This window comes from Podarcis filfolensis (assembly GCF_964270895.1).
Source record: "Podarcis filfolensis genome assembly, chromosome: 14".
NCBI classification, from domain to species: Eukaryota; Metazoa; Chordata; class Lepidosauria; order Squamata; family Lacertidae; genus Podarcis; species Podarcis filfolensis.
The window spans coordinates 10,514,278-10,540,004 of NC_139616.1; the positions used below are offsets into that span (position 1 = coordinate 10,514,278).

Genomic DNA, 25,727 nt, shown 5'->3' on the forward strand with positions numbered 1-25,727 from the left:
TAAATCAATGAGTAACTTTAAAAAAAGAGGGAGGAAAGGGTTGTTTGAGCTGCAGCCAAATAAGTCATACATAAAGCATTGCCCATCATTACTGGGTCCAGGAGTCCTGTCCAAAAATAAAATAAAATGACAGCCCTGCCAGTTCAGGAAATAACAGTTGGTGCCCAAACAGTATTTGGGACCATTGTGTTCCACCAGTAGAAAGCAGAGGCCTGCTTTGAACTTTAGGCATGCACACTTTGCTGAAGTTGTAAGCCAGAGGTTTGTGCTGCAACTTTAAATTCTGTAGTAAAAGGGGGAGATGAAGCAGCCGCAGCTGTCTCCCCCATGGAAGCCCCTCTTCTCCAAATCTTTTTACCTGCCCCATCACACTCCAGATCCAGTGGAGAGCAAGTGGGTCACAGTTGTTTCAGTCAGTCAGTCAGTTTTATTGCACATAGCCAAAGGCTGCTGCAATGTACACAGAATCATTCAACAAATAAAAGAAAATATACTGGATTGATACAGAAAACTTAAAACATTTATATTATCAAGACATTACCTACTCTAAACAGAGCTATAAAAGTACCTTAATATACAAATTAAGACATTAAACAATAAAATTTATAAGCTAAAATTATCACATGGCCACTAATATATTAAAAAATAATGTTAATTAATACAGTGTGCAATTATATTTGGAGTTTGGTGATAAAGATAGAATATAGCTTGATGTAAGGTAAAGGTAAAGGGACCCCTGACCATTAGGTCCTGTTGTGGCTGACTCTGGGGTTGCGGTGCTCATCTCGCTTTATTGGCCGAGGGAGCCGGTGTACAGCTTCCGGGTCATGTGGCCAGCATGATTAAGCCGCTTCTGGTGAACCAGAGCAGCGCACGGAAACGCCATTTACCTTCCCGCCAGAGTGGTACCTATTTATCTACTTGCACTTTGATGTGCTTTCGAACTGCTAGGTTGGCAGGAATAGCTTGATGTAAATAGGGTCAAATAAATTCATCTCCTTTACAGTTGGTGGCTACCTTGGCTATATAATTTGCTCTAATTTTCCTAGCGGCAGTTGCAAAGAGTGCTACATGCCAGGTCACATACTTATCTGTGTCTGCGAGGAGATATAAAATCAGGTCAGAGGGGTTCTGGCCAGGGAACCTTGTCATTATAGGTGCTAAAAATCTTTCTCTTGCCTCATTATTTAAAAGGCAGCGCAAGATACACAGTTGTTTCATTGCCCGCCATGCAAATCTCTGGGTTGCAACCCGCAAGCCCAAAGCCTGCAGTGGAAGAAGTCAGGGACCTGGCCTCTTCACGGCTAATTCCAGACGCTTCCCTGAATCTTCAGCTTTCACACAAAAACAAAACAAAAATGCCCGCTGGGAAAAGAAGCTCATGGGGTGACCTCTCTCAGCCCAGCCTACCACACAGGGCTGTTGTGAGAAGGAAATGTGTGGGTGGGAGAGGGAATAAAAATGTATAGCACTCAGGGCTTCTTGGAGGAAGGACAAGACAAACCTTTAGATAAATAAAACAGTCTGTTTACTTCTGAAGATAAAAGAAAAAGTGGGTGAACTATTAATTAGAAATCAACTTAACGTCCTCCACTGGGATAATTTAATTTCAGGGCGTCACCTTGGAGTAGGACTTAGTTGAGTACAACCATAGGCCTTTATTTCTCAATTTTATGAAATTACCTTTTTTTAAACAAAGGTTATTTTATTTGTATGGATGGAGGAAACCATCAATTTTAGCTTCTTTAAATTTCTCATTTTCCCCAGTCTTCAAATCAGCTCTACACATTTCTGTCTGCAATTTGTGGCGTTTATAATTTTTTTTAATCCTTATGAAAACTCAACAGCATTTTAAGGTGAATTTCTCTTGGCGTCTACATTTTTGAAAGCCATTTCCCCTAATGCACTTGTGTATACATTGCATTGGAAAATTAGGAGAAATGTGAATTTCAAAGGGTGCGTTTCACTTCACATATTGGTTTGAGAAATGCAAATTGGATAGTTTGTTCTTAAAATGCAAGCAAAAATGGATTTCTCCCCCAGCCCTTTATTAAAAGGTGAAGGGACCCCGACCATTAGGTCCAGTCGTGACTGACTCTGGGGTTGCGGCCCTCATCTCGCTTTATTGGCCGAGGGAGTCGGCGTACAGCTTCCGGGTCATGTGGCCAGTATGACTAAGCTGCTTCTGGTGAACCAGAGCAGCGCACGGAAACACCGTTTACCTTCCCGCCGGAGTGGTACCTATTTATCTACTTGCACTTTGAGGTGCTTTCGAACTGCTAGGTTGGCAGGAGCAGGGACCGAGCAATGGGAGCTCACCCCGTCATGGGGATTCGAACCGCCAACCTTCTGATCGGCAAGCCCTAGGCTCAGTGGTTTAACCCACAGCGCCACCCGCGTCCCCACCCCTTTATTAGTATGCCATAAAATCATTTCTATTTCATTCTCTGCAACAATTCCACACCCCTGAGGCCCCTTGACCACAACAGTTGAGGCTTTAGGCCTGTTGACAACCTTTCCCTTAACATGGGAGCATCATCTTGGATCTTTGCATGCATTGCCAAAGCACACAGTGACTCTCTGTCTTGAATTCCCTGCAGTTCATCAGGTGGCAGAGCGTGTGGAGGCCTTGGGTCAGTTTGTGATGAAGACAAGAAGGACGCTGAAAGGCCATGGCAATAAAGTCCTCTGCATGGACTGGTGCAAAGATAAAAGAAGAATTGTCAGCTCTTCCCAGGTAAAGAGAGATGATGTCATTGTCTTGAGGGTTTGTTACTATGCTGAGGAACAATCTAACTGGAAAGAAAATTGTCTTACTTAGTCTTTAACATTTGACGAGATTGTGTGTTTATTTAGAAATGTAGGGCATTGCCTTCTTCCAGATACTTATTCTACAGTGTTGTTTGCACTAACCAGTAATAGCTTGCCATCCTCTGAGGCAATGTTTAACTCTTTCATAACTTCCACTAGTTTTCATGACATTTAGAGTGCTTTGGACTATATAAATAGTGCCTCAAACCAGCAAGTTAAGATTTGATTATCTGGGTCCTTATTTGTTGGACATAAAAACATCCCACCCTGTTCCCCATCGTCTCTCATTTAACTTCTCTCTTGGCATAATCTTCCTACTTATTTCCCTGAAGACAGAGACAGGGTTTTCTGTCATTCTGCAGAGGCCAAAGGCTATCATAATGGCAGGTAAAAAGCCTCTTTCGTACCCTAATTTATTTATCAAAATATTTATATACTGCTTTTGCATATGTAATAATCAACAGTGTGTAGTTGAAAATAGCCAAATGGTAACGACGGCCAGCAAAGACCTCAACAAAATCGTCATGTTTTCAGCAAATGCAGAAATGGCATGAATGCAAGCGTTTGCGTCAATTCAGAGGGCATAATGCACTTACTTTTCAAAACTCTTCTTTTTTTCCTAATTTGAGTTACAACAATTCTGTTTCATTTTGCTGATAACGAATCGATGATACCCAGCTTTCTTTCATGCCAGCTCACAAACCTTCTTGACTAACTGCTCTGAGGCAATTTTGTAAACACTGGCCGCATCTTCCTGTTTGTTCCTGGAACTGTTGGGCTTGTATTTTGAATGTGGTGTCATGGTGTCGCAGCATCACACAGGGTACGTGAAGGTATCGTGAAGACAAAATTCAGAGCGGGGACAAAGTTTCCTGCTCTCTTCCTGAATTGGTTAACACTTTTGCATCTGTTTCCTCTGCTAAAAAAAAAACCAAAGGGAAAAGTTTTTTCTCAGGGCAAAGGTTTTCATGAAAAAGACCCCACCCAGCGGAAGTGGTGGAGAGATGTGTGATTGATAGCATTTCCAGGGTGAAGTCTAGTGCCATCTTCCCAGGCTGACTTCAGTTGTGAGTCTAGTTTAGCATAGGGCCTTGGTGGTAGCCAGCCAAGGGCTTGGTTTAGAATAGACTGAGGGTAACCAGTGCTGTGTCCTCCGGTTGTTTTGGATTCATCTGACCATCGACCTTGCTGGCTGGGGCTGATGGGAGCCCCACAAAATCTGGAGGGCAAAATGTGGGCTATGCATACTTTAGGCCTAGAAGACCTGATGTTGCATTTGAAGGGATTGTTACCACCATTTCATCCCTTCTGCACAAACCTTTCGATTTTAGGCAGGAACACGAACAGAGAGAACTGCAATAAGACTTCAAAATATACATCTCCTTGTTTGAGAAATTTATAATCCCTCTTTGCTTTTCATAGGATGGGAAGGTGATTGTTTGGGATGCCTTCACTACCAATAAGGTAATTTCCTTGCGTTTTTGATTTCCCTCAAGGCCTAAAGAATGGATGTGTTCGATGAATGTGGGAGGGCAATAGAAGGGTCTTTGTCCCTTTGTCTTCCATTCCATGTTGAAGACCTGCAAATTCTGGTTGGCCTTGGTGGTAGCCAGCCAGTTTGGGGGTATTTTTTTAAAAAATAAGTTGGTTCATTTCAATGTGAAGCTGAGCCAAGTGTGGGACAAACATTCCCACATTCCCATTCTGCTAGAGCAGGCATGTCCAACAGGTTGATTGTGATCTACCGGTAGATCACCAAACGTCTTTGGTAGATCGCGGTAGATCACGAGATGCTTAGTGACCACCCCAAAGAAAGCTTTGCCTACCCTGAAAAAGTTCAACAACTTTGCCTGTCCATAACAATGGGTAGATCACAGCCAGTATTTTTATAATGTGAGTAGATCACAATCTCTTTGGAGTTGGACGTGCCTGTGCTAGAGGGTCCAAAACTCTGATGGAACAAGGCCTGTTGTTGATAAGTTCCTCTCGTGTTACAAACACCACACACTTCTAGTCACTTCCCATCTTTTAAAATCAGTACAGTGGTACCTCAGGATGTGAACGGGATCTGTTCCGGAGCCCCGTTCGCATCCTGAGTAGAACGTAAGATGCGCCTGCGCACGTGTGGGTCGCATTTCGCCGCTTCCGCGCATGCGCGTGACGTCATTTTGACCGTCTGCACATGCGCGAGCGGCGAAACCCGGAAGTAACGTGCTCCGTTACTTCCAGGTCGCCGCGGAATGCAACCCCAAAATACTGACCCTGAAGCATATTTATCCCGAAGTATGACTGTATAAGAGAATCCTGCTTTACTGTCATTTAGTGATATAGAAAGGATTTGCAAATTGACCCTTAAGATTCAAGAGATGATTTGTGTTTCAGGAACATGCGGTGACGATGCCTTGCACCTGGGTGATGGCATGCGCTTACGCCCCTTCAGGGTGTGCCATTGCTTGTGGGTAAGTGGGAGCCTCTTCATTAAAGCCATTTTTTCATTGTCGCACTGAGCCAAAGGAGCTGTTTCCTTCCCTCCAGTATTCCTTAAAGCACCTGATGACGGCATGGGCTTCATTAGGAAAGCTTTCGGCCAACTCAATAACTTTGATGCTGACTTAGGTTGTGTATATTTTGATGACTGCTGGATTTGTTTTATTGTGTTTAGTGTGTGTTTTGTTAGCTGCTTTGAGATTCTTTGGAAGATAAGGCAGGAGAGAATTGTTTTCATAAATAAATAATAGATTGCCTTAATAGGTAAATAAAATAACTGAATTCCTGCCTTAGACCAGGAAAAAGCAAACCTGCTGTGGAAGTGCAGGGAGATCTTCACAATATAATTGACCGACTTTTATGTGCTTGTCAGTGGTTTGTACCTAGTGCTCCTAGGAAATTCTAGGAGGCCAAAAAAAATCACTGCAGTTTCAAAAGGTTCAGTTCAGCATCTTGATTCAAAATGGCTTCCGGTCATATCCAAAGATAGTTGAAAATCTGCTCCTTGATCTTGGGAAACACGATGAAAAATTAGTTTACAATATCTTCAGAGGTGCCCAAATGCAAGCAAACAGACAAAAACACACGCAACCAAACCTTCCCCATGTGTGTCCAAAAAAGCAGCTTTTGATAAAAAAAAATATAAAATCAATCTCACTAGAAAGCCACAGTTAGAAAATGTTTTAGAAATTACAAAAAAAGAAGCAAGAATTCGAAAGTAGCATTTTGGTAGTGAGAGAAATCCACAGATTACAGTAAATCTGGGGAGAGCATGGTTTTACAGACTCCCTAAGTTCTCCTAAAGGAGTGGAACTGGCAGATTTGTCTAGGTGGGAAGGGACCCCACAGGGACAGGTGCCACTGCAGAGCGAGAGCTCTGTTTCTTGCAGACTCACTTCAGTTAGAAGTATCACCTGAAGTTATATGTCTGTGGGGAGGGGGATGAAGTCACTCCCAAAGGCAAGGGTGGGGAATTTGTGACCTTCCAGATGGTGTATTGGACAAATAGGGTAAAAAATGCTCCTAGTCATCTCGTAGGGAGTGGATTTTTCTTCACTTCAGACTTCCCTTCCACCTCCTCAAGCCTTGCTTTAGGCCACATGTCCTCATTATTCCTTTTTTTCCAGCTCCACTGCCTCCTTAGGCAGTAGCCAGTGAATGGGAACAGGGCCTTTCCCTGTGGGTCTGAGTTCCCCAGGCAAACCCACAGCAAAATGGAAACTGGACAGCTGGAAGCAAAACTTGCCAACAGTCAGTGCTCGTGCAACCCATGTTTAAGTGATATCTTTTTCTCTTACTATTTTTTTTTATATATACTCTAGGGGTTTGGACAACAAGTGCTCTGTGTATCCACTGACATTTGAAAAAAATGAGAATATGGCGGCCAAGAAGAAATCAGTTGCCATGCACACCAATTACCTGTCGGCTTGCAGCTTCACAAATTCGGATATGCAGGCAAGTACACTCCAGTGTTGGAATCATAGTTGTCGAGTTACAAGGGACCCCAAGGGTCATCTAGTCTAACCCCGTGCAATGCAGGAATCTCAACATGCAGTCCTTCATCCAATTGGAAACCATACTGGACCCTGCTTAGCTTTGCAAATGCTGATTGTAGACAGCTGAGTACAGATTTATAGTGCTGTACCTGTGCATGTGGGACGTGGGTGGCACTGTGGGTTAAACCACAGAGCCTAGGGCTTGCCGATCAGAAGGTCGCCAGTTCGAATCCCTGGCGATGGAGTGAGCTCCCATTGCTCGGTCCCTGCTCCTGCCAACCTAGCAGTTCGAAAGCACGTCAAAGTGCAAATAGATAAATAGGTACCACTCTGGTGGGAAGGTAAATGGCGTTTCCGTGCGCTGCTCTGGTTCGCCAGAAGCAGCTTAGTCATGCTGGCCACATGACCCGGAAGCTGTACGCCGGCTCCCTCGGCCAATAAAGCGAGATGAGTGCCACAACCCCAGAGTCGGCCATGACTGGACCTAATGGTCAGTGGTCCCTTTACCTTTACCTGTGCATGAGAGATGGTGCAAGGTTTTATTTTGCTCCCGGGGAGCTGTGTTGCATCCTCCTTGCCTTCACTCTTGTAAACACAATGTATTGAATTCCTTTCCCTCCACACCGTGTGATTTCCAAATAAAGGAACTGGTTAGTTGACAGAACCAGGATCTGAACCTGCAGAGTTAGAATAAATTCCAGTTTGCTGAGCTTAGGCTTAACAGGAAACCGCGGTTTATTAAAAAACCCAAAGTGGAAGCTTTCGATGTTATCTGTTTCCCTTGCATATGAAGAAAGAGGAAGAAGGGGGTCCGTGAGAGTCTGAAATAGTTCATGTTGAAGAAGACAGACCAGCAGCATGACCAGCGGTCACAGGCGATGGGAATTATAGTCTCCCACATCGGCAGAGCACGATATTGACTGTCTCCTCTATTGGCCTTGGATCTTGCAAACATTACATTATTTATTCATCTGTAGGAATTTTGAGACAGCTCAGCATACAAAATACCAGGGTGGAGTAGACTTGTAAGATTTCAAAATAAAATACAAAAGCACAGTAAAGCATCCTCAGGAGTAAGCACAATGCGGCTGAATCACACTACAGGGAAAGACTTAATGAATAAGGAAGTTTTAAGCAAGCGACTAAAGATCGCAGGTTAGAGCAGTGGTTCCCAAACGCCCCCTGCCCCACATACCACTTGAAAATTGCTGGTGGACTACTTAATTGTTTTTCTTCCTGTTGTATGAATTGTAATGCACTGTGCTGGGTGCGATGCGCTTTTTAATTGCATTTTGATTCTTTCTTTCATTGATATAATGTATTACAATTTGAATTTGCACAAAATTCAGGTTGCAGTACGCTAAAATACGATATAAGAAATAAACAAATAAATAAAAATGCAATTGAAAATCAAAGTTAATAGTTAAGGCGACAGATGTGCCTCTTGTGTTAAACTTCGCGCCTGTTTCTCTCTGCCCCTTTCAAGGTTTAATAACGCATTAAAATAATAACATGAAAGTAAGAGGCATTTGTTCTTTCTGGGCCTCGTTGCCATCATTAAAAGCAATATTACCAAGATTACATTTATTAATTCTGTCATCCCATTAACTTTATGAGACATAATAATACACAGATCACCTCAGGGCCGGCCCATCCATGAGCCCTCAGGTGGCAGTATCCATGGGGACAGCAGATCCCAATGTCAGTCTTTCTCCACCTCCCACGTTTGTTCCTAATGTAGATCTCCCCTCACCCTTTCTTCCCTGACAGGGAGGGGGTGCTATTTTGGGGTCTGCCTCAGGTGCCAAGATGTCTTGGACAGGTTCTGGGATCACCTGAATTAAATCTGCAGACTGCTGGAGGTCCATGGACCACAGTTTGGGAACCCCTTCTCTAGAAGCTTAGGGGGTATCCAAAAGGAGGAAATTCCACAAAAGCCCTGCTCCAGGTTCCTCAATGTGGACTGGAACCACAGGGCAAGAAGTGGGGATTTAATCCTTTCCTTCCGAACCAAGACCACTGCCCTCCAATGCTGCCTTTAGCAATTGAATGGTTAAAAAAGAGATCCTCAGATGCGTGTGTGGCTTGAAGGCAGGTCCTGGCTTTGGGAAGGTTGAAGCCTACTGTCCTAAATGGTTGATAATGTCCTAGGAAGCTGCATGCTATTCTCTCCCCCCTCCTCAAACTAACTAATCTCAAAGAGAAAATCCAGATTTTAAAACAGGAAAAAATAGATTTCTAAAAAGAAAAAAGGAGCTTCATCGTCATGGCCACAGAAAGGTAGAGCTTGTGGTGGCAGAACCTTCTCAAGGATTTATTTTAAAAATAAAAAAATACAGTGGTACCTCGGGTTACAGATGCTTCAGGTTACAGACGCTTCAGGTTACAGACTCCGCTAACCCAGAAATAGTACCTCGGGTTAAGAACTTTGCTTCAGGATGAGAACAGAAATCGTGCTCTGGCGGCATGGCAGCAGCGGGAGGCCCCATTAGCTAAAGTGGTGCTTCAGGTTAAGAACAGTTTCAGGTTAAGAATGGGCCTTCAGAATGAATTAAGTTCTTAACCCGAGGTACCACTGTAATCCAGAGGTTTTCAACCTTTTTGAGCCTAAGGCTCCCTTGACCAACTCCATTCTTTCTGAGGCACCCCTGTGGAGCTCAGGAGCCCAGTGATGTCACCCCTTGCCTGCAGAGCCGACAGCCCCTCACCCTTTTTCGAACACCCTCCCTGGTGGAGTGTTCCCTCAGCCTCCTCTCCTCTCCCCTCTCCTTGAGAGTCCTTCGGGCTGCCGTCCTTGGTCTCTGAGCTGCCACTCCTTGCCCCAAAGAGGGGTACCTTCCAGAGGCACCATTCATTCACCTGCGGAGCTTATAGCCGGGGCTGCTGCAATAAACAGCTGCATAAGCCTTTGGGAGGCAAAAACACGAGAGGGCATCAGAGGAGGGAAGGAAGGAAAGAGGGACAGAGGCCAGTGTTGCCCGCGGCACCCCTGACCATCATTCAAGGCACCCTAGGGTGCCATGGCACACAGGTTGAAAACCACTGCCTTAATTCAAAGCTCCCAGAGCAATGGCCATTCTAGGGACATTCTAAATCCCCCCAAGCTATTTAATAATAATAATAATAATAATAATAATAATAATAATAATAATAATAATAATATCTTTATTGTCATTGCCCCCTCTCAGGGACAATGAAATTACTGAGAAATTCTGAGAGAGACAGTGAAACATAGTGGCCACTTATGCGAGTCAGTGTTGCCCTTCTGAACCAATTTCACTCTTCCTGATGGGGGGGGGGGTCCACTTCCTTTTACCCCTGGCTCCCCTCTCGCAAATTGCAAGGCACACTTTCCCATTTGGAAGCTTTAATCGCAGCTCTGTGTTTTGTTTCGTTTCTGCTAGTTTTCCACTACAACTTTTCCTGACCCTTTGCAGATGCCCTTAGGTTTCGCATTGCCGTAAAAATTTCAAGTTGCAGGCTTTGCAGTGGTACCTCAGGTCAGGTTAAGTACTTAATTCGTTCCGGAGGTCTGTTCTTAACCTGAAACTGTTCTTAACCTGAAGCACCACTTTAGCTAATGGGGCCTCCTGCTGCTGCTGCACCGCCGGAGCACGATTTCTGTTCTTACCCTGAAGAAAAGTTCTTAACCTGAAGCACTATTTCTGGGTTAACAGAGTCTGTAACCTGAAGTGTATGTAACCTGAAGCGTATGTAACCCGAGGTACCACTGTATTTTATTTTATTTATGATTTTCAATTTTATACATTTCAATAATTTTATAATCATTTTAACATTTCAAAACTTGACTTCCTTCCCCCTCTTTCTGCGGTTCCTTAAATTTACATTTAAATATTTTCTGCATATCCAAATTAACTTAATTTGCTCATTTATTCATCTGCTTTAAATATATATTCTTATAAAATTGCAGGTTATTACGATAATCCTGCCAGTGCTCTTATCTGTTTACAGCTTATTTATAAATATTCCATAAACCATTTCCATTCTTTCATAAAAAGTTTGTTATCTGGATTTCTTGCTTTTCCGGTAAGTTTGGCCATTTCTGCATATTCTGTAAGTTTTTGTATCCATTCTTCTTTTGCTGAGACTTCTTCTTCTTTCCATTTTTGGGCGAGTAACATTCCTGCTGCTGTAGTGGCATACATGAATAAATTTCTATACAGTTTGGGGAGTTCTGTCCCCATAATACCCAAAAGTTGCAGGCTTTAGTGTCACACAGGTATAAGCAGGGAAGACAGCACCGCAAGTCTACATCTCCGTCTAATTTGGGCTCTGCGTTTGCTGTGATTACACCAGACACCTGCCTTTTAAGGCTACAATTTAAGCACCACAGGTGGATCTTTGACTCCAGTTTCTGTGGCAACAGACACTCCTCATCATCTCAGGTTATTACTGGAAGCCTCAGAATGGGAAATAATAGCTTACCCTGAGCTTCTCGCATCCCAGAATAGCAGCAGCTGGAGCTTAAACAGCTGTTGAAGAGAGACATAAGCCTGTTCTTGATTTTGCAGCGAAAAACTCTAAAATAGCACCTCACATATTCTTATATGTTGCTCGCTGGCGGAGTAGGAATCCATATTTAGGCAGACACCCGTTTTAAAATGGAACAGATATTTATTTACTTTATTTAATAAATCTGTATCCTTTACCCTCACAGGGTGGCAACCAATTAATAACTGCCAGTATATATAACGGTGGCAGTTTCTTATGTAAACACTTCAGTTTCTTATGTATTGCACTGTGTTGCATTGCAATTTAAACTCGGTGGAAATCAAAATAAAATAGAATAGATAAGAAAGGAAAGCTGCCATCAAAATGCAATTAAAAAACATATAGTATCTAGCAGTGTGTATTACGATTTGTACAACCGGCAGAAGATCATTGTCTGTCAAGGGGTCTATGGAGGGGGTAGTTTAGGAGAAACTGGTTTAGGGCATGCTGTAGAACATGATTTATTGCCTATGCTGTGGCTTATAGAACAGAGCATTTATTGCAACTGAAATCAAGAGGAATCAAACCATCTTTCCCAGGTATTCCTGACTGACTTGTTTGCTACGCAGTGTCTCTTTCAGTACCCTGCCAATACAGTGGTACCTCGGGTTACAGATGCGTCAGGTTACAGATTCCGCTAACCCAGAAATAGTACCTCGGGTTAAGAGCTTTGCTTCAGGATGAGAACAGAAATTGCATGGCAGTGGCGCGGTGGCAGCAGGAGGCCCCATTAGCTAAAGTGGTACTTCAGGTTAAGAACAGTTTCAGGTTAAAAATGGACCTCCAGAACGAATTAAGTTCTTAACCCGAGGTACCACTGTATGTTGATTGCCAGGCAGAGGGAAAGTATTTTCATTTCAGCCCCAAAACCATCCCAGTGTTTTAGGGCTGCCTGTTTACAAGGCTGTTCAAGGAGCAGAGACATGACATCAGGCCCTTTTTTAATGAGAGAAACGGTTTTAAAATGCAACCACAAGGGGGCAATTACTGACCCAGTCTAACGATCTTGAGTTTTGCTGAGCTGCTGACAATGCAGGGATTATAAAACTGAAAGGCAAAATAGATGTTCACTAAATCTGTAGCCCTCATCGTTTCTCTCCCCCCCCCACCCTTTGCTGGTTAAAAGGGGGAGATAGTAGTCAGCCAAATAAATATTTTTATCTGAGCGCCATACAGGACATTTCCATAGTAATGAGTTATTTGGAAGCAAACGTTTTGAAAACAAAAAAGAGTAAATATTCAGCTGATAACCTCAGCCTCGCCTTTTAAAGCCACAAAATATTTTATTATTAAAAGTGTGAATACCAGAAATTCCTATTTCGCCTTGAAATAATACCAGGCGTTCCAGAATCACACAGACGTTTCCCATGTGTGAAATTAGAGCAATCCCATATTCTTTCCTTCTCATACCACTTTTCTCCGCATCTCCCATGTTCTTAGATTGTAAATTATTTGGAGCAGGTTTGCTTTCTGTGAAGCAGAGTTGGAGGAAATGATCTGGGTTCCCGAACACCGTGTCCACTTGTCAAGGGCCTGATATCAGGTGACAATTCCCCTAACCCCCTTGGTAGCATGGCAAGCTCCGCTAACAAGAGAAAATTCAATCAAAGTTAGGTTTGAAGTTACCATCTATCAGTTATTAGGAGGTGAGCCTAGGCCTGTTTCCTAAAGGAATAGCTGGGCAACCAATCCAGTGTTTAGCAAAGCTGTGGCATGCTACAGCTGTTAAATACTCTTCATATAATTTTTCCATGCTATTAAAAAAAGCAAAAAAGCAAAGACCATTAAAAAACAACAACTACCTTTTTAACTAAGGTAGTTTAAAAAACTAAGGGACGCGGGTGGCACTGTGGTCTAAACCACTGAGCCTAGGGCTTGCTGATCGGAAGGTCGGGGTGAGTTCCCGTTGCTCTGTCCCAGCTCCTGCCAACCTAGCAGTTCGAAAGCACTTCCAAGTGCAAGTAGATAAATAGGTACCACTCCGGCAGGAAGGTAAACGGCGTTTCCGTGTACTGCTCTGGTTTCGCCAGAAGCGGCTTAGTCATGCTGGCCACATGACTCGGAAAAACTGTCTGCGGACAAACATCGGCTCCCTCGGCCAGTAAAGTGAGATGAGCGCCGCAAAGCCAGAGTCAGTCGCGACTGGATTTAACTATCAGGGGTCCATTACCTTTACCTTTTTAAAAACGAAGAGAGGAAAATTGTAGTGGTATCAGTGGTGCCAACTGCCTTAGTCATGGCGCCCCCTACTGGTGGCTCCCACCCCACCAGCTAAAGACCAGACTTTTAACACAAACTGCTGCTTTAGCGTGAAACTGTGAGTCAAATGAATGAGAATAGAAAGGGAAATGACTCAGATGCACCCGTGAAAATGTGAAACAAAGAATCCAACTTTAACATGAATCAGTGGAGACAAACCTTTGACAAATCGTGTCTTTCTTTCTTTTTAATAACAGTTGTTTTCTTTTGTTTCCCCCTTCTCTCCTAAAGATCTTGACTGCTAGTGGAGATGGCACCTGTGCTCTCTGGGACGTTGAAAGCGGGCAGCTTCTCCAGAGTTTTCACGGCCACGGAGCAGATGTCTTGTGCCTGGACCTTGCTCCTTCAGAGACAGGGAACACGTTTGTGTCAGGGGTAAAAGCAGATTAATCTTTATGCAGGATGGAGGGAGGGAATTGCAGGGGGAGACACGAAGCAAATGAAAATCTCTCCAAGTGGAAGAGAGTATTTTGTAATATTTTGCTAAGTGCCCTTTCTCCTGATTGAAGCAGGCATTGCTGTTGTCTCCCCAGCTGCACTAATGCAGAATGAGATTCAGGAGAATATAGCCCTTCTCATGGCTTACTGAAAGCAGGGCTGTGTTGGCGGTTAATCCTAGGAGCTGTGTCTGCTGCTTCTCACAATCAAATATTATTTCTTTTATAGAAACTTTTATCTACTACTTTTCAGCCCCCATAAAGGCACACAAGGAAAACACAATCCTGATACAATACAAATTTAGGAACAGTAAAACCACTCTTAACAACACACAGAATAGAACCTCAAAACTGACACTGTCAGCAACGTCAACATATAGCAAAAAAAAAAACAAAAAACAAAAAACAGGAAAAGGCTGGTGAAATGGAGAACCTTTTGACTGTCCACCAAAAACCCGTCAATGGAAGGAGCCAGTCAAACCCCAAATTTCAACCACTGGGGTGTGTCATGTGACCCCCAGCTGCAGCTCCCTTGGCAGCCCAGCAGGGCTTCCAAGGATGGGTGCGGTTGATGGGCGGTTCTTCAGACATCCTAGTCCCAAGCTATTGAGGACTCTTCAAGACCCAATTCGTCTTGAATTGGGCCCCAGAGCAAATGGGAAGCTAGTGCAGATGGGACAGGCTTGGCATAATATGATCCAAAAAGAAGATAGACCAAAGCGTTATGTCTGCTGCATTTTGTACCAACTTCAGTTTCGGAGTGCTCTCCAATAGCAGCCCCACACGGAATGCATTGCAGTAGACTAATCTGCAGCTGAACAGGGTCCATATAACTTGTGACTCGTTCCACCCTTCTTCAGGATGGCACAACTCGAGCCCCAATCAAGCTGGGCAAATGCAGAAATTCAGAGCAAGTTATATGTCCTCCCTGAATCGGTTTGTCTGGATTAAGCCTTTGGTTAGCACATACCCAGTCCATCTCTGCACCCAGATAATCTCTGCACCTCCTTTGTAGTAACTGAAAAGGAAAGATGCCAGCATATTAATGGCACTCAATTAAAAAACTGAGGTTAGTGGATTGGGCGGGGGCAGAGGCAGTGATGGTGGCATCTTCTCATCCCAGCTTCCTCCAGAAGAAAATTACCCTCTGCGTGATTCTCGCAGAGGAAACCTCCAGTGTTTCTTCTCTTGCCAAAGATCAACGGCAGGTGTGTATACTTATGTACCCAAAACAGTACCACCCAGGCACAACATGGAAATATCATCAGGCTCGAATGAATCCTAAGGTTTGCAGAAGTACAAACAGTCCTCAGCGGGGTAAGGAGAGGAGGGAATAAAACTTCAAGAACTGCCCAGTGTGTTCTGAGCATGCTCCATTGTTGTGGAAGGCTTGCGGATTGTTGGCAAGTCAAACTCTGAGGCCCGTGGGACGGGTTCTCCATCAGTGATTTAGAAAAATAGCAGAGATCATCTGGGGTGGTGAAAAAGACCTGTGGTTAATCTCACCCCTCTTGGCGAGGGGTGTTGCATAGCAGTTCTTCTTGTTGAAATAATTTGATATTTGGCATAAAACAGGTCTGAAAGCAGCTCAGCACTTTCTGGAATGCCCTTGGAATGTGGAAGGAAGCCAGCACCATATTGATCTTCATATTCTAGTGGCAAAAATTGCAGAAGTAGGAAAACTCTTCACAGAACCATCCCCACTGTTTAAAAATATATTTATTGATTTGGTTTTTTAAAAAAATGCAAGCAAAACAAAATGAGAGAAAACAAAGAATAAAAAATGCAAATTATAAAGGGACAAAGGACAAAAGGACAAAGATACAGTGCAGCTTCCAAGGGACAATAAAGTATTGACTCGTACAAAGTTTCCTTTTACAAATAATAAAGATACATGAAAATAAAAGTATTCTCCACCTGTGAGTTCAGTCATTTTTTAAAAAATTAAATCCCTGTGCAGAGAACCATTGATATTTCCGCAGTTTGCCTTAGGCTCGGTATATGAGGGGGGTATTTCATTTTTCACCTTTCTGTGATGAAATTGAGACTGAAGACAACTGGCAAATAAAACTATAAATCGCAACAGACCTTCAAAATAAACCTGATGATTAAACAGTAAACAGCATCATAAAAACCACCATTGGTTCCATAAGCCACTCGATCTGCGTTGATTCTTATTGAGGATATAACCGAATCTTTATTGACTTTTCTTTTTTAGGGGTGTGATAAAAAAGCCATGGTTTGGGACATGAGGACTGGCCAATGCATTCAGTCATTTGAAACCCACGAATCGGATATCAATAGCGTCAGGTCAGTAGGTCCTGTTACCACACATTCATGTGATTGCATCGAAAAATGGTTCGTTAGTGCTGACTAGCAAAATACCTGTAAGGATAATGTACAAGGGGGAAAGTGGGAGGGTCAGCTTTCCTCTCCGCCTATCAAAGCTACCAGCGTCTCTAGCCAATGAAGGAACAGCACTGGCCCTGCGGAACAAACCTTTGCTTGCCAATAGCAGGGGTAGCCTGGCGGGTGGAAGGCCCCCGCTACAGTGACCTCATGGGCGGAGCCATTCCTATCCCTTTGTCACAATCCTGCACGGCCAAGAGAAAATCCAAAGAGAACTGGTTTTTGATTACAGGATTGTTGCATTTTGCAGGCTTTGGCAATTAATTAATTACATGGCAGATTAAAACTCTTTCTCAGCACTCCCTAGTTTGCACCTCTGTACTTTTGAAGTAGAGACATCACCTTGCCAACCAAGGTCCGTATAGTGAAAGCCATGGTTTTCCCATTAGTGATTTATGGAAGTGAGAGCTGGACCATAAAGAAGGCTGATCGCCGAAGAATTGATGCTTTTGAATGATGGTGTTGGAGGAGACTCTTGAGAGTCCCATGGACTGCAAGAAGATCAAACCTATCCATTCTGAAGGAAATCAGTCCTGAGTGCTCATTGGAAGGACAGATCCTGAAGCTGAGGCTCCAATACTTTGGCCACCTCATGAGAAGAGAAGACTCCCTGGAAAAGACCCTGATGTTGGGAAAGATGGAGGGCACAAGGAGAAGGGGACGACAGAGGATGACATGGTTGGACAGTGTTCTCGAAGCTACCAGCATGAGTTTGACCAAGCTGCAGGAGGCAGTGGAAGACAGGAGTGCCTGGCGTGCTCTGGTCCATGGGGTCACGAAGAGTCGGACACGACTAAACGACTAAACAACAACAACTTTAGAAGTCATAGACTTTGCTTTAAATGTACAGTGGTGCCTCGCAAGACGAAAAGAATCCGTTCTGCAAGTCTCTTCGTCTAGCGGTTTTTTCGTCTTGCGAAGCAAGCCCATTGACGGATTAGCGGATTAGCGCTATTAGCGGCTTTTAGCGGCTTAGCGGATAAGCGGCTTAGCGGCTTAGAAAAAGGGGGGGGGGAAGGAAAAAAAACCCGCAGGAACTCGCAAGACATTTTCGTCTTGCGAAGCAAGCCCATAGGAGATTCGTTTTGCGAAGCACCTCCAAAACGGAAAACTCTTTCGTCTAGCGGGTTTTCCGTCTTGCGAGGCATTCGTCTTGTGGGGTAGCACTGTACTTGTTTTCCAGTCCGGCTGTCTGCTCAAAATGTTTTCTTATGAGCCACACAGAGTTGCTTTATTTATGTAGCAGGAATTAATGTAAAGTGGAACATGGGGAGCTGTCTTATGCAGAGTCAGCACCAGACAGGCAGTCGCTCTCCAGGGGTTCAGGCAGGAAATACAGAATTAGTGCATCATCACATTGCATCATGACATTGACGATATTTTTATAGCAAGCTTGTCATAATTATGGTTTATAGCAGTACTAATCACTTATAAAATTATCATGGCTTACCAGATCCACTATCATATGAGCAGAGGATTTTCTGTAAAGAAAACCCTGTCTTAATATTAGCAATTTCCCTTTTTATAGTCTTTTATAAAAGTAAGGTACCGTGCATTTTTCTATTGCCTCTCTTTTCATTTTCATTTTCTATTGCCTCTCTTTTTCATTTACAAGCTTGATTACAATTAATGCAATGATTTGCAATCATTTTGATTGAACTTGCACTGTATCATCCAAGTGAAATAATTTTGCAACAGATAATGTAAATAGATAAATACTAACAATTGCAATTTTTTTTAAAAAAACTGGAGAGGTGTTACATAGACATGTTATCAATACTAAATTACTAGTTAATGTATGCTTTCTGGTATGTGTCTTTGGGGGAGAAAATGAGATGTTACATTTTTCTTTGCTTGAAAAGACTGTGGGTTCTGGCTCAAAAATTCTGGTTTTGCATATGTGAAGAGCCAGAGCTTGCTGTCAACATTGGCTGTTTCTCTTTACCAAAATTAGAAGAAACAGTTTGAAACTTTATTCATTATGCAAAAATGAAAGCTGTTTGCATTGGGGTGGGTGGGTGTTACAGGTGTCTGAGCTGACCTGGCACCTGCTTTGAGACCCTCTACAATTGCATGTGCCAGGTGGGCAGTGAAATCTGTCAGAGCTGCATTCATAAATTTTGGGGCCATGATCAACTTTTACTTGTAAGATAACTGCAGAAAGTGATAATTCAGTGTTCTAATTCTCAAGTCTTGATCAATTTAACTGTGGCAGTTCCACCACAACTCCAACCTATCCAGGTGAACTCTAGGGGAGGGGGTGAGTGGGCAAATTTTGGTGTTACTAATTTCTGCTTTTAGATATTGGATTACCACTGCTGCCTCATTTACCTCTATGTGTTCCTTGTTTTACTTACCTGCTACTGGATATCTGTAACGTTCCTGTATGCAGCATATAGAAAACAAATAAGAGTTGGGAAAACATTATCTTTAATTCCTATATTTCTAACGCAACACACTTTCTGTTCTCTGCATAGGTACTACCCAAGTGGAGATGCCTTTGCCTCTGGCTCAGATGACGCCACAGTACGTTGCCCTATTTCATCTTCGAAAGCCTGGCCGTTTCCCAAATGAGGGCTGAGAGCATGATCCTCAAATCACCCTGGCCATTCAGTATTTTATTATGGCTTGTTGATTTTGTACATTCTATACTCACCTAATACTTGGTGGTCTCCAGATGAGTTGCAGCCCTTTAAAAATGTACAAATGCGCTCTCTGCACCCTGCAAAGAGGATGTGGTATCTAGGAAGTGTAAGATGGAACCATAAGGTGCCCATCTGTAGGTGTGGCAACCTGAACTAGCTGCAGGGGGCAAGGCTGATACATAATTGAGCCCATTGGCTTTTCCACTTAGGGATAAGTGACCATTGTGATTTCAGGCATAAAGAGGTTAAAACTGGGTCACTTGAAGATATATTGTTGGACACCAAGGGCCTCTTCCACAGTGAACTATTTTAAAGGCACTTAGAATATTTTGGTTTGGCAAGGTTCAAAACAACCGCAAAACCTTTAACCTTGAGGCTTTCCCCAGAGTGTTTATTGTGTCATATGGATGCATAGCTAATCACAGGTCTACATAATAGGTATAATGCAGGTCTATGCAAGACAGTTTTCTTATGCCACGTGAAGGTATGAATGCATGTTCTATAGCATAGCTATATGTCGTATAGTATAGCACAGCACGGCTCATCAGAGGCATAATGCATTCGCTCAGCAGACTGGCAAGTGTGAAAGGGTCTGCACTGTGGCAGAAAAGTGGTTCTTAATGCTCAGAAGAGCGCATGGGAGGGTTAGAAGAATGGAGGGGGGGGAACTTGGCATTGCTCTGCAGCCAATTTAGATTTCCGCCAAGGCCTATTCTAAAGGCTCAGTAGGGGACTACAAATACATCCGCATCTCATTTGAACCTCACTGCAGCCCTGCGATGTAGCTGAGCAGAGAGAAATCTGCCCAAGACCACCCAGTGCGTTTTCTGGCTGAGCAGAGAGCTCAACTTTTGTCTTCCCCAGCATCCCAAAGCAACAGTGACTTGTCTTGACATCATGGCAGGCCAGATATTGTGTCTTCCCCCAACGCCCACAGGCTTAAACAAGGTTGGACATCTGCTGTAATGATGTCAGGTGATTGACAGGTGGGCTGGACCAGCTACTGGTCCAAGTTTGCCTTCGTGGGTGGGATGGGAGAGAGAGTTTTGTCCTGTTGGTATCTGTCAATCTTATCAAAAATCAGCTTGTGCATATTGGCCTTTGCCTGAGCACAGATACTGTTTCTCCTTTCTTTCCAGTGTCGTTTATATGACCTGCGGGCAGACAGAGAAGTGGCCATTTATTCCAAAGAGAGCATCATCTTCGGGGCATCCAGTGTGGACTTTTCCCTTAGTGGTGAGACATGAATTCTGACACACTTTTCTTTTGGGGGGCAGGCGGGAAGAGCTGTTCTATAATCTCTTTTCAATGTGGCTTCGATTGTTGTCACAGCTACAGAACCGAGGGCACTTGCAGACTGTGGCTACTCTGCCTGTGGGATTAATTCACATACTGGCAAATTCAGGTTGCTCAATTATAGTTAGTTGGGAGCTTTTGTGCAGCAAACCCACTTCCCCAAAAGATCAAATTTATTGCAATAAGGAAAGTAGAAAGTCTGACAAAACGCTTGCTTTGGTGCATCTGCAGGCAAATCAGGATGGCTCATTGAATAGCCAGCGTTGTCTAATCTCCCTGCAAATATATCAGGAAGGATGCTCAATGAACAGGTTGCCTGGAAGTCCCCTTAGCTGGTGAAATAAACTTGTAAAACTGCTGAATCGTTGCAGGCCCTGCAGTCTTCAAGTGGCTGCTCTTGAGCTTTGGTTTTGAGGCTAGGGCTGGTAGCTCATCTTTCATGAAAACAGTTCTTTGACTCCACTACATGCTTTTGGGAAGGTGTTGCTTTAGCTGCTGTATCCCTCTTGGCTGAGGAAAATTGGTTATAGCTTGAGCTGCAACATTTCACTGATTGGAATCAGTTGGATTGGTTGATTTTTGAAAGGTTCGATCTAAAAACAGCAGCAACACTTTGGGTGTCTCCAATTAGTTGGGCATCATTTTATTAAAATATATTGTTGCGATGAGGACACTTTCTGGAATTAGCGTGGCTTTTCTAAATATGTTGACATTAGCTCAAACCTTGAGGAACTATGTACAATGTTGTGCAGCAGGCAACTTGTTACTTGTTTTCTAACAGCACGACAAGTGTAGTTGCGCAACATGCACTTTGAGTGATGAAGGGCAGTTGCACATGCCAGCAAATTTTCACACCATCTGCTGCTGGTGGCTGTATGAGCAAGGCATACTCTCTTTTTCCACAGAACATCCTGGGCGCCCATTGCTATTTGCGTTCCACTTCCTTGGTCTGTTATGCAAAAGCTCATTCCCTTTCTTGGAAGAGGCAGAAATGTTTTGCACGCTTGTCGTGTGGACAACATCTTGGCTCTTGCTAGTGAAGGAGGAGACTCCCATCTGCTGTGCAGCAGGTCCCAGCCCAGGGCGTTAACCCAAGGCAGGACGGAACAAGTTTCAGGGTGGATGGCTGCAAGGCAAAGCAGGGTTCAGGCTGGGTTGGAAGTTGCTGCAGCAAGGAACAAGCTGAAATGGAGACCTCAGAGCAGCAGAAGTGCAGCCTAATAGTAATAATAACTATAACAACAACAACAACAACAACAACAACAACAACAACAATAACAACAACAAAATAACTATAACAATAACAACAATTTATTATTTATTACCATATTTTGTATAAGACTAGGTTTCTCCCCTAAAAAATAATGTCAAAAATTAGGGGGCCTCTTATACTCTGGGCCATCTCCCCCCATTTTCTTAAATCTGAGTCCCCAGAAATAAGGGGCATCTTATACATGGGGTGACTTATAGACGGAAAAATAGGGTACAGCGGTACCTCGGGTTAAGAACTTAATTCGTTCCGGAGGTCCGTTCTTAACCTGAAACTGTTCTTAACCTGAGGTACCACTTTAGCTAATGGGGCCTCCCTCTGCCGCTGCGCAATTTCTGTTCTCATCCTGAAGCAAAGTTCTTAACCTGAGGTACTATTTCTGGGTTAGCGGAGTCTGTAACCTGAAGCATCTGTAACTTGAGGTACCACTGTATTTATACCCTGCCCATCTGGCTGGGTTTCCCCAGCCACTCTGGACGGCTCCCAACAGAACACTAAACATCCATAAAACATCAAACATTAAAAATTTCCCTAAACAGGGCTGCCTTCAGATGTCTTCTAAAAGTCAGACAACTGTCTGACTTTTAGAAGACATCTGAAGGGCCATTTGATGGGAGGGTGTTCCACAGGGCGGGCGCCACTACCGAGAAGGCCCTCTGCCTGGTTTTCTGTAACCTCACTTCTCGTAGGGAGGCAACCGTCAGAAGGCCCTCGGGGCTGGACCTCAGTGTCCGGGCTAAACGATGGAGGTGGAGACACTCCTTCAGGTATACTGGACGTTTAGGGCTTTCAAGGTCAGCACCATCTGTGCTACAAGATGCTGCTCTGCTTTAAAGTGCCAGTAGTCGTCTTCTGCAGTGGAGCAGAGGAGCCTCAGGTCTTTCTAAGTCATCTGCAGCCGAGTCCTCCCAGGTCAGAGGATGGCAGTGCTGCCTTCTCAAACTCAGGCCCTGCACGCCTTCCCTTCTGCTTCACAGCCCTTGCCCTCATCCCCTGAAATTGAGGAGTCTGGCTGCAGCATTGTGAAACTGTCATTTCCTTGATGTTCCTTTGCCTAGTCCGCATCAGTGATTGTTTGAAAGGAAGGCTGATGCGTCGGAGGCCAGCGGCCGAGCTCTTTCCTTCCTCAGAAATGGGTGGGGAAGGAAGACTCCGTAACACTTGAAATCATGACTTGGCAACGCTGTTCAATTCTTAATTTTAGTTACTGCTTTTTTTTAAAACACACACAAAATGTTATTATTACAATTTCTAATGCAAAGCTCAGCAGCCTGAATTCATCAGTCAATATACAAATGCTATATAATTTTTTTAAAAAACAACTACAAAAACTCCCCACGTTATTCAGTGTAAACTCACCTGACCAGTACTCTTACTTTATAAAAATAAACACAGTTCAAAAAAAGGGGGGGGTCATTAAAACCAAGTCTATTTCACATACAACTGGACCTCAAATATTTCTAAATCTACACCCCTCCTCAACCAGTATGATACCCATTTTTAGTCCCAGTTTTATGTGAGAACAGTAGTTTCTGTCCCCAGTGGGTTGCATATGAAAGTTTCGTTTTGCCTCTTTTTCTTTTTTTAATTTTTTTTTATATATAGCAAATTATCAACAAAAAAAAGAAACAAAAAGAAAGAAAGAAAGAAAGAAATGGGGGAGAGGAAAAAGGAAACAGCAGCTCACATTAATAGTACATTATCCATCAAACATCCATCTCATTTTAAATATCTAAGTTGATACACCATTCAAATATCCTGAACAGATATCTTGATGAAGCTTGCATTTTTAAGAAATACCTTCATTTGTAGCAGGGACAGTTAAAAGTCCTCAGACCATTGCATAGTAGATGGTTAGTGTGTTTTGTGGCTGCCTTTGAATCTGTTTTTGTGTTATTGTTATAATTTTTTTAACCACCCGTATCCTTGCTTGCACACCACATTAAGCCATAAACTAGGTTCACTAGCCATAATAACAAGTAATTTGTGCCCTTTGTTCCTCCCCAGAAAACAGCCCATGATACATGGTTTTGCATTGTATCTAAACCAGGGCTTGTAGTTCATTTTGTTCCAACAAACCACTTTTTGTAGCCACGTTTTGATCTGGGCTTATCAATTGCTGGAGCAAAACAAAACCATGATCCCGGTTCAGCTGGGGGTCATGGTTTGTTTCCTAGCAGTGAGATCTAAGAGGAGTAGAACATCATTCAGCTGGTCTGCAGGATGTCTGTGGATTTGTGGATGGAGGCAGAAGATGGCGCATCCTTTACGTTAAATGTTCATATTGACTTTCAGTTGTATGTTAATTGCTTATTTTTTTTGCATACGCTGTATTTTATTGTATTACGATTTGAATTCTATGGCTTGCAATAAAATACAATATATAAGAAACAAAAGAAGCCATAAGACAGAGCTATTCCGCCTGGCTTTCAATTTGAACTTAGCCTGATCTTTTATTCTCCTTCCTTCCCTCCCCTCCCCTTTTTATGAAGATTACCCGCTCTGGGATCCCACAGCTATTTCTCCCCTGGTCTCCTCGCTGGCCCAAATAGGACTAATTTAGCCATCCATCCAATAATGTTTATTGGATGGATTTCCCCCCAAAATGATTTTTGAATTCTGAATTTATTGTTATTCATGTTTTATATTGTATTTTATGCTGTTTTTTTGTTGCATCAATTAAGTGTTTTAAATTTGTTGTTAGCCGCCCTGAGCCTGGTTTTTGAACCGGGAAGGGCAGGGTATAAATATAATAATAATAATAATAATAATAATAATAATAATAATAATAATAATACATGCAGATGCACAGTGGATTTCAGTTGCTGCGCAACAAGCAGAAAAATCATTAAGTGGTCCAGAAAAGAAAGAAAAAGTTGGGGAACCACTAGCTGACCAAGATGTGAGGATTTGGCCATTGTCTGTGCCCTTCCTTTGAAACATTATTTGCTAAAAATCAGGGAACAGTGGTACCTTGGTTTTCTAACATAATCCATTCTGGAAGTCCGTTTGAGTTCTGAAATGTTCGAAAACTGAAAGTGGAAGCCTCAAAATGGAAGCCTCAGTTCAGAAAACTCAAAATGGAAGCTGCGTTTCCTTTTTTACTTCTGAGATGCATTCAAAAACCGAGGCTTTTACTTCCAGGTTTTTGGCTTTCGAGTTCTGAAACGTTTGACTATGGAGGTGTTTGAAAACCAAGGTACCATTGTATAAGCCCTGGAAATGTGGTTGTTCATGTAATGCCATCATTCTTTATGAATTCCTTCTGCAGGTCGCTTACTGTTTGCTGGCTACAATGACTACACCATAAACGTGTGGGATGTTCTGAAAGGGGCTCGTGTTTCTATCCTGTTTGGCCATGAGAATCGAGTTAGCACTTTGAGGGTTTCGCCTGACGGGACGGCCTTCTGCTCAGGATCCTGGGATCACACTCTAAGAGTAAGGGCTCTTCGTTCTTCCGCTTCCTTCCTCTTTCCCCAGAATCAGCATTTCCTATGATTAATGCAGAAATAGTATGATTAAATAAAATGCATTTTATAGCCAGCTTTGTAGTGTAAAGTCACTGGATCAGAGAACAAGAGAAATACAGGTTTTGAAAATCTGTTTTAAAAAATTTATTCAGTTATGTACTTGTTCCATAAATAACTTGGTCACATCTCAGGGAAATCCTTCTTAAACAAAAATGTCTTTGGTAAGCACCTAAACACTTTAACATTAGTCACCTGCCTCAATTGTTGCTGGTAATCAGTTGCAGAGCAACGCTAGACGCCCAGTTTCTAAGAAGCTTCTATATGCAGACACTGCAGAAAGTTTTCTAATAGATCCAGAAATACACTATTTAAATTAATAGTAATAAAAACCAGACTCCCACGAGAGATGGTAGACTCTCCTCTGTTGGAGGCTGCTGTGAACCCTTGGCCTGCGGGTGATGCTAAACTACAACTCCCATCATCGCTGGCCATTGGCCATGCTTGCTGGGGCTGATGGGAATTATATTTCAGCCATATCTGGAAGGCCAAAGTTTTCCCAACAACAGCATCCTTAAGTGGCTATATGAATGAACCTAAGAGAAGCATTGCCGTTCCTGTTGTAACATAAGCTGGTT

General features: G+C 43.1%; 1 protein-coding gene across 3 annotated transcripts in view; it reads left to right on the forward strand.

Annotated features, from left to right (window-relative positions):
* Positions 1-25,727, forward strand: part of GNB5 (G protein subunit beta 5) — a 37,271-nt gene that overhangs the window by 6,990 nt on the left and 4,554 nt on the right. For all 3 annotated transcript variants that reach the window (XR_014541687.1, XM_083586923.1, XM_083586922.1), the window contains 9 exons: positions 2,601-2,737; positions 4,234-4,275; positions 5,194-5,270; positions 6,621-6,753; positions 13,797-13,940; positions 16,221-16,312; positions 18,889-18,937; positions 20,196-20,292; positions 24,894-25,060. Coding sequence is in view for 2 of the 3 variants with exons in the window: in XM_083586923.1 (XP_083443049.1) it covers positions 2,601-2,737; positions 4,234-4,275; positions 5,194-5,270; positions 6,621-6,753; positions 13,797-13,940; positions 16,221-16,312; positions 18,889-18,937; positions 20,196-20,292; positions 24,894-25,060 (938 nt within the window). In the remaining variant the exon portion in view is untranslated. The remainder of the gene's footprint in view (positions 1-2,600; positions 2,738-4,233; positions 4,276-5,193; positions 5,271-6,620; positions 6,754-13,796; positions 13,941-16,220; positions 16,313-18,888; positions 18,938-20,195; positions 20,293-24,893; positions 25,061-25,727) is intronic.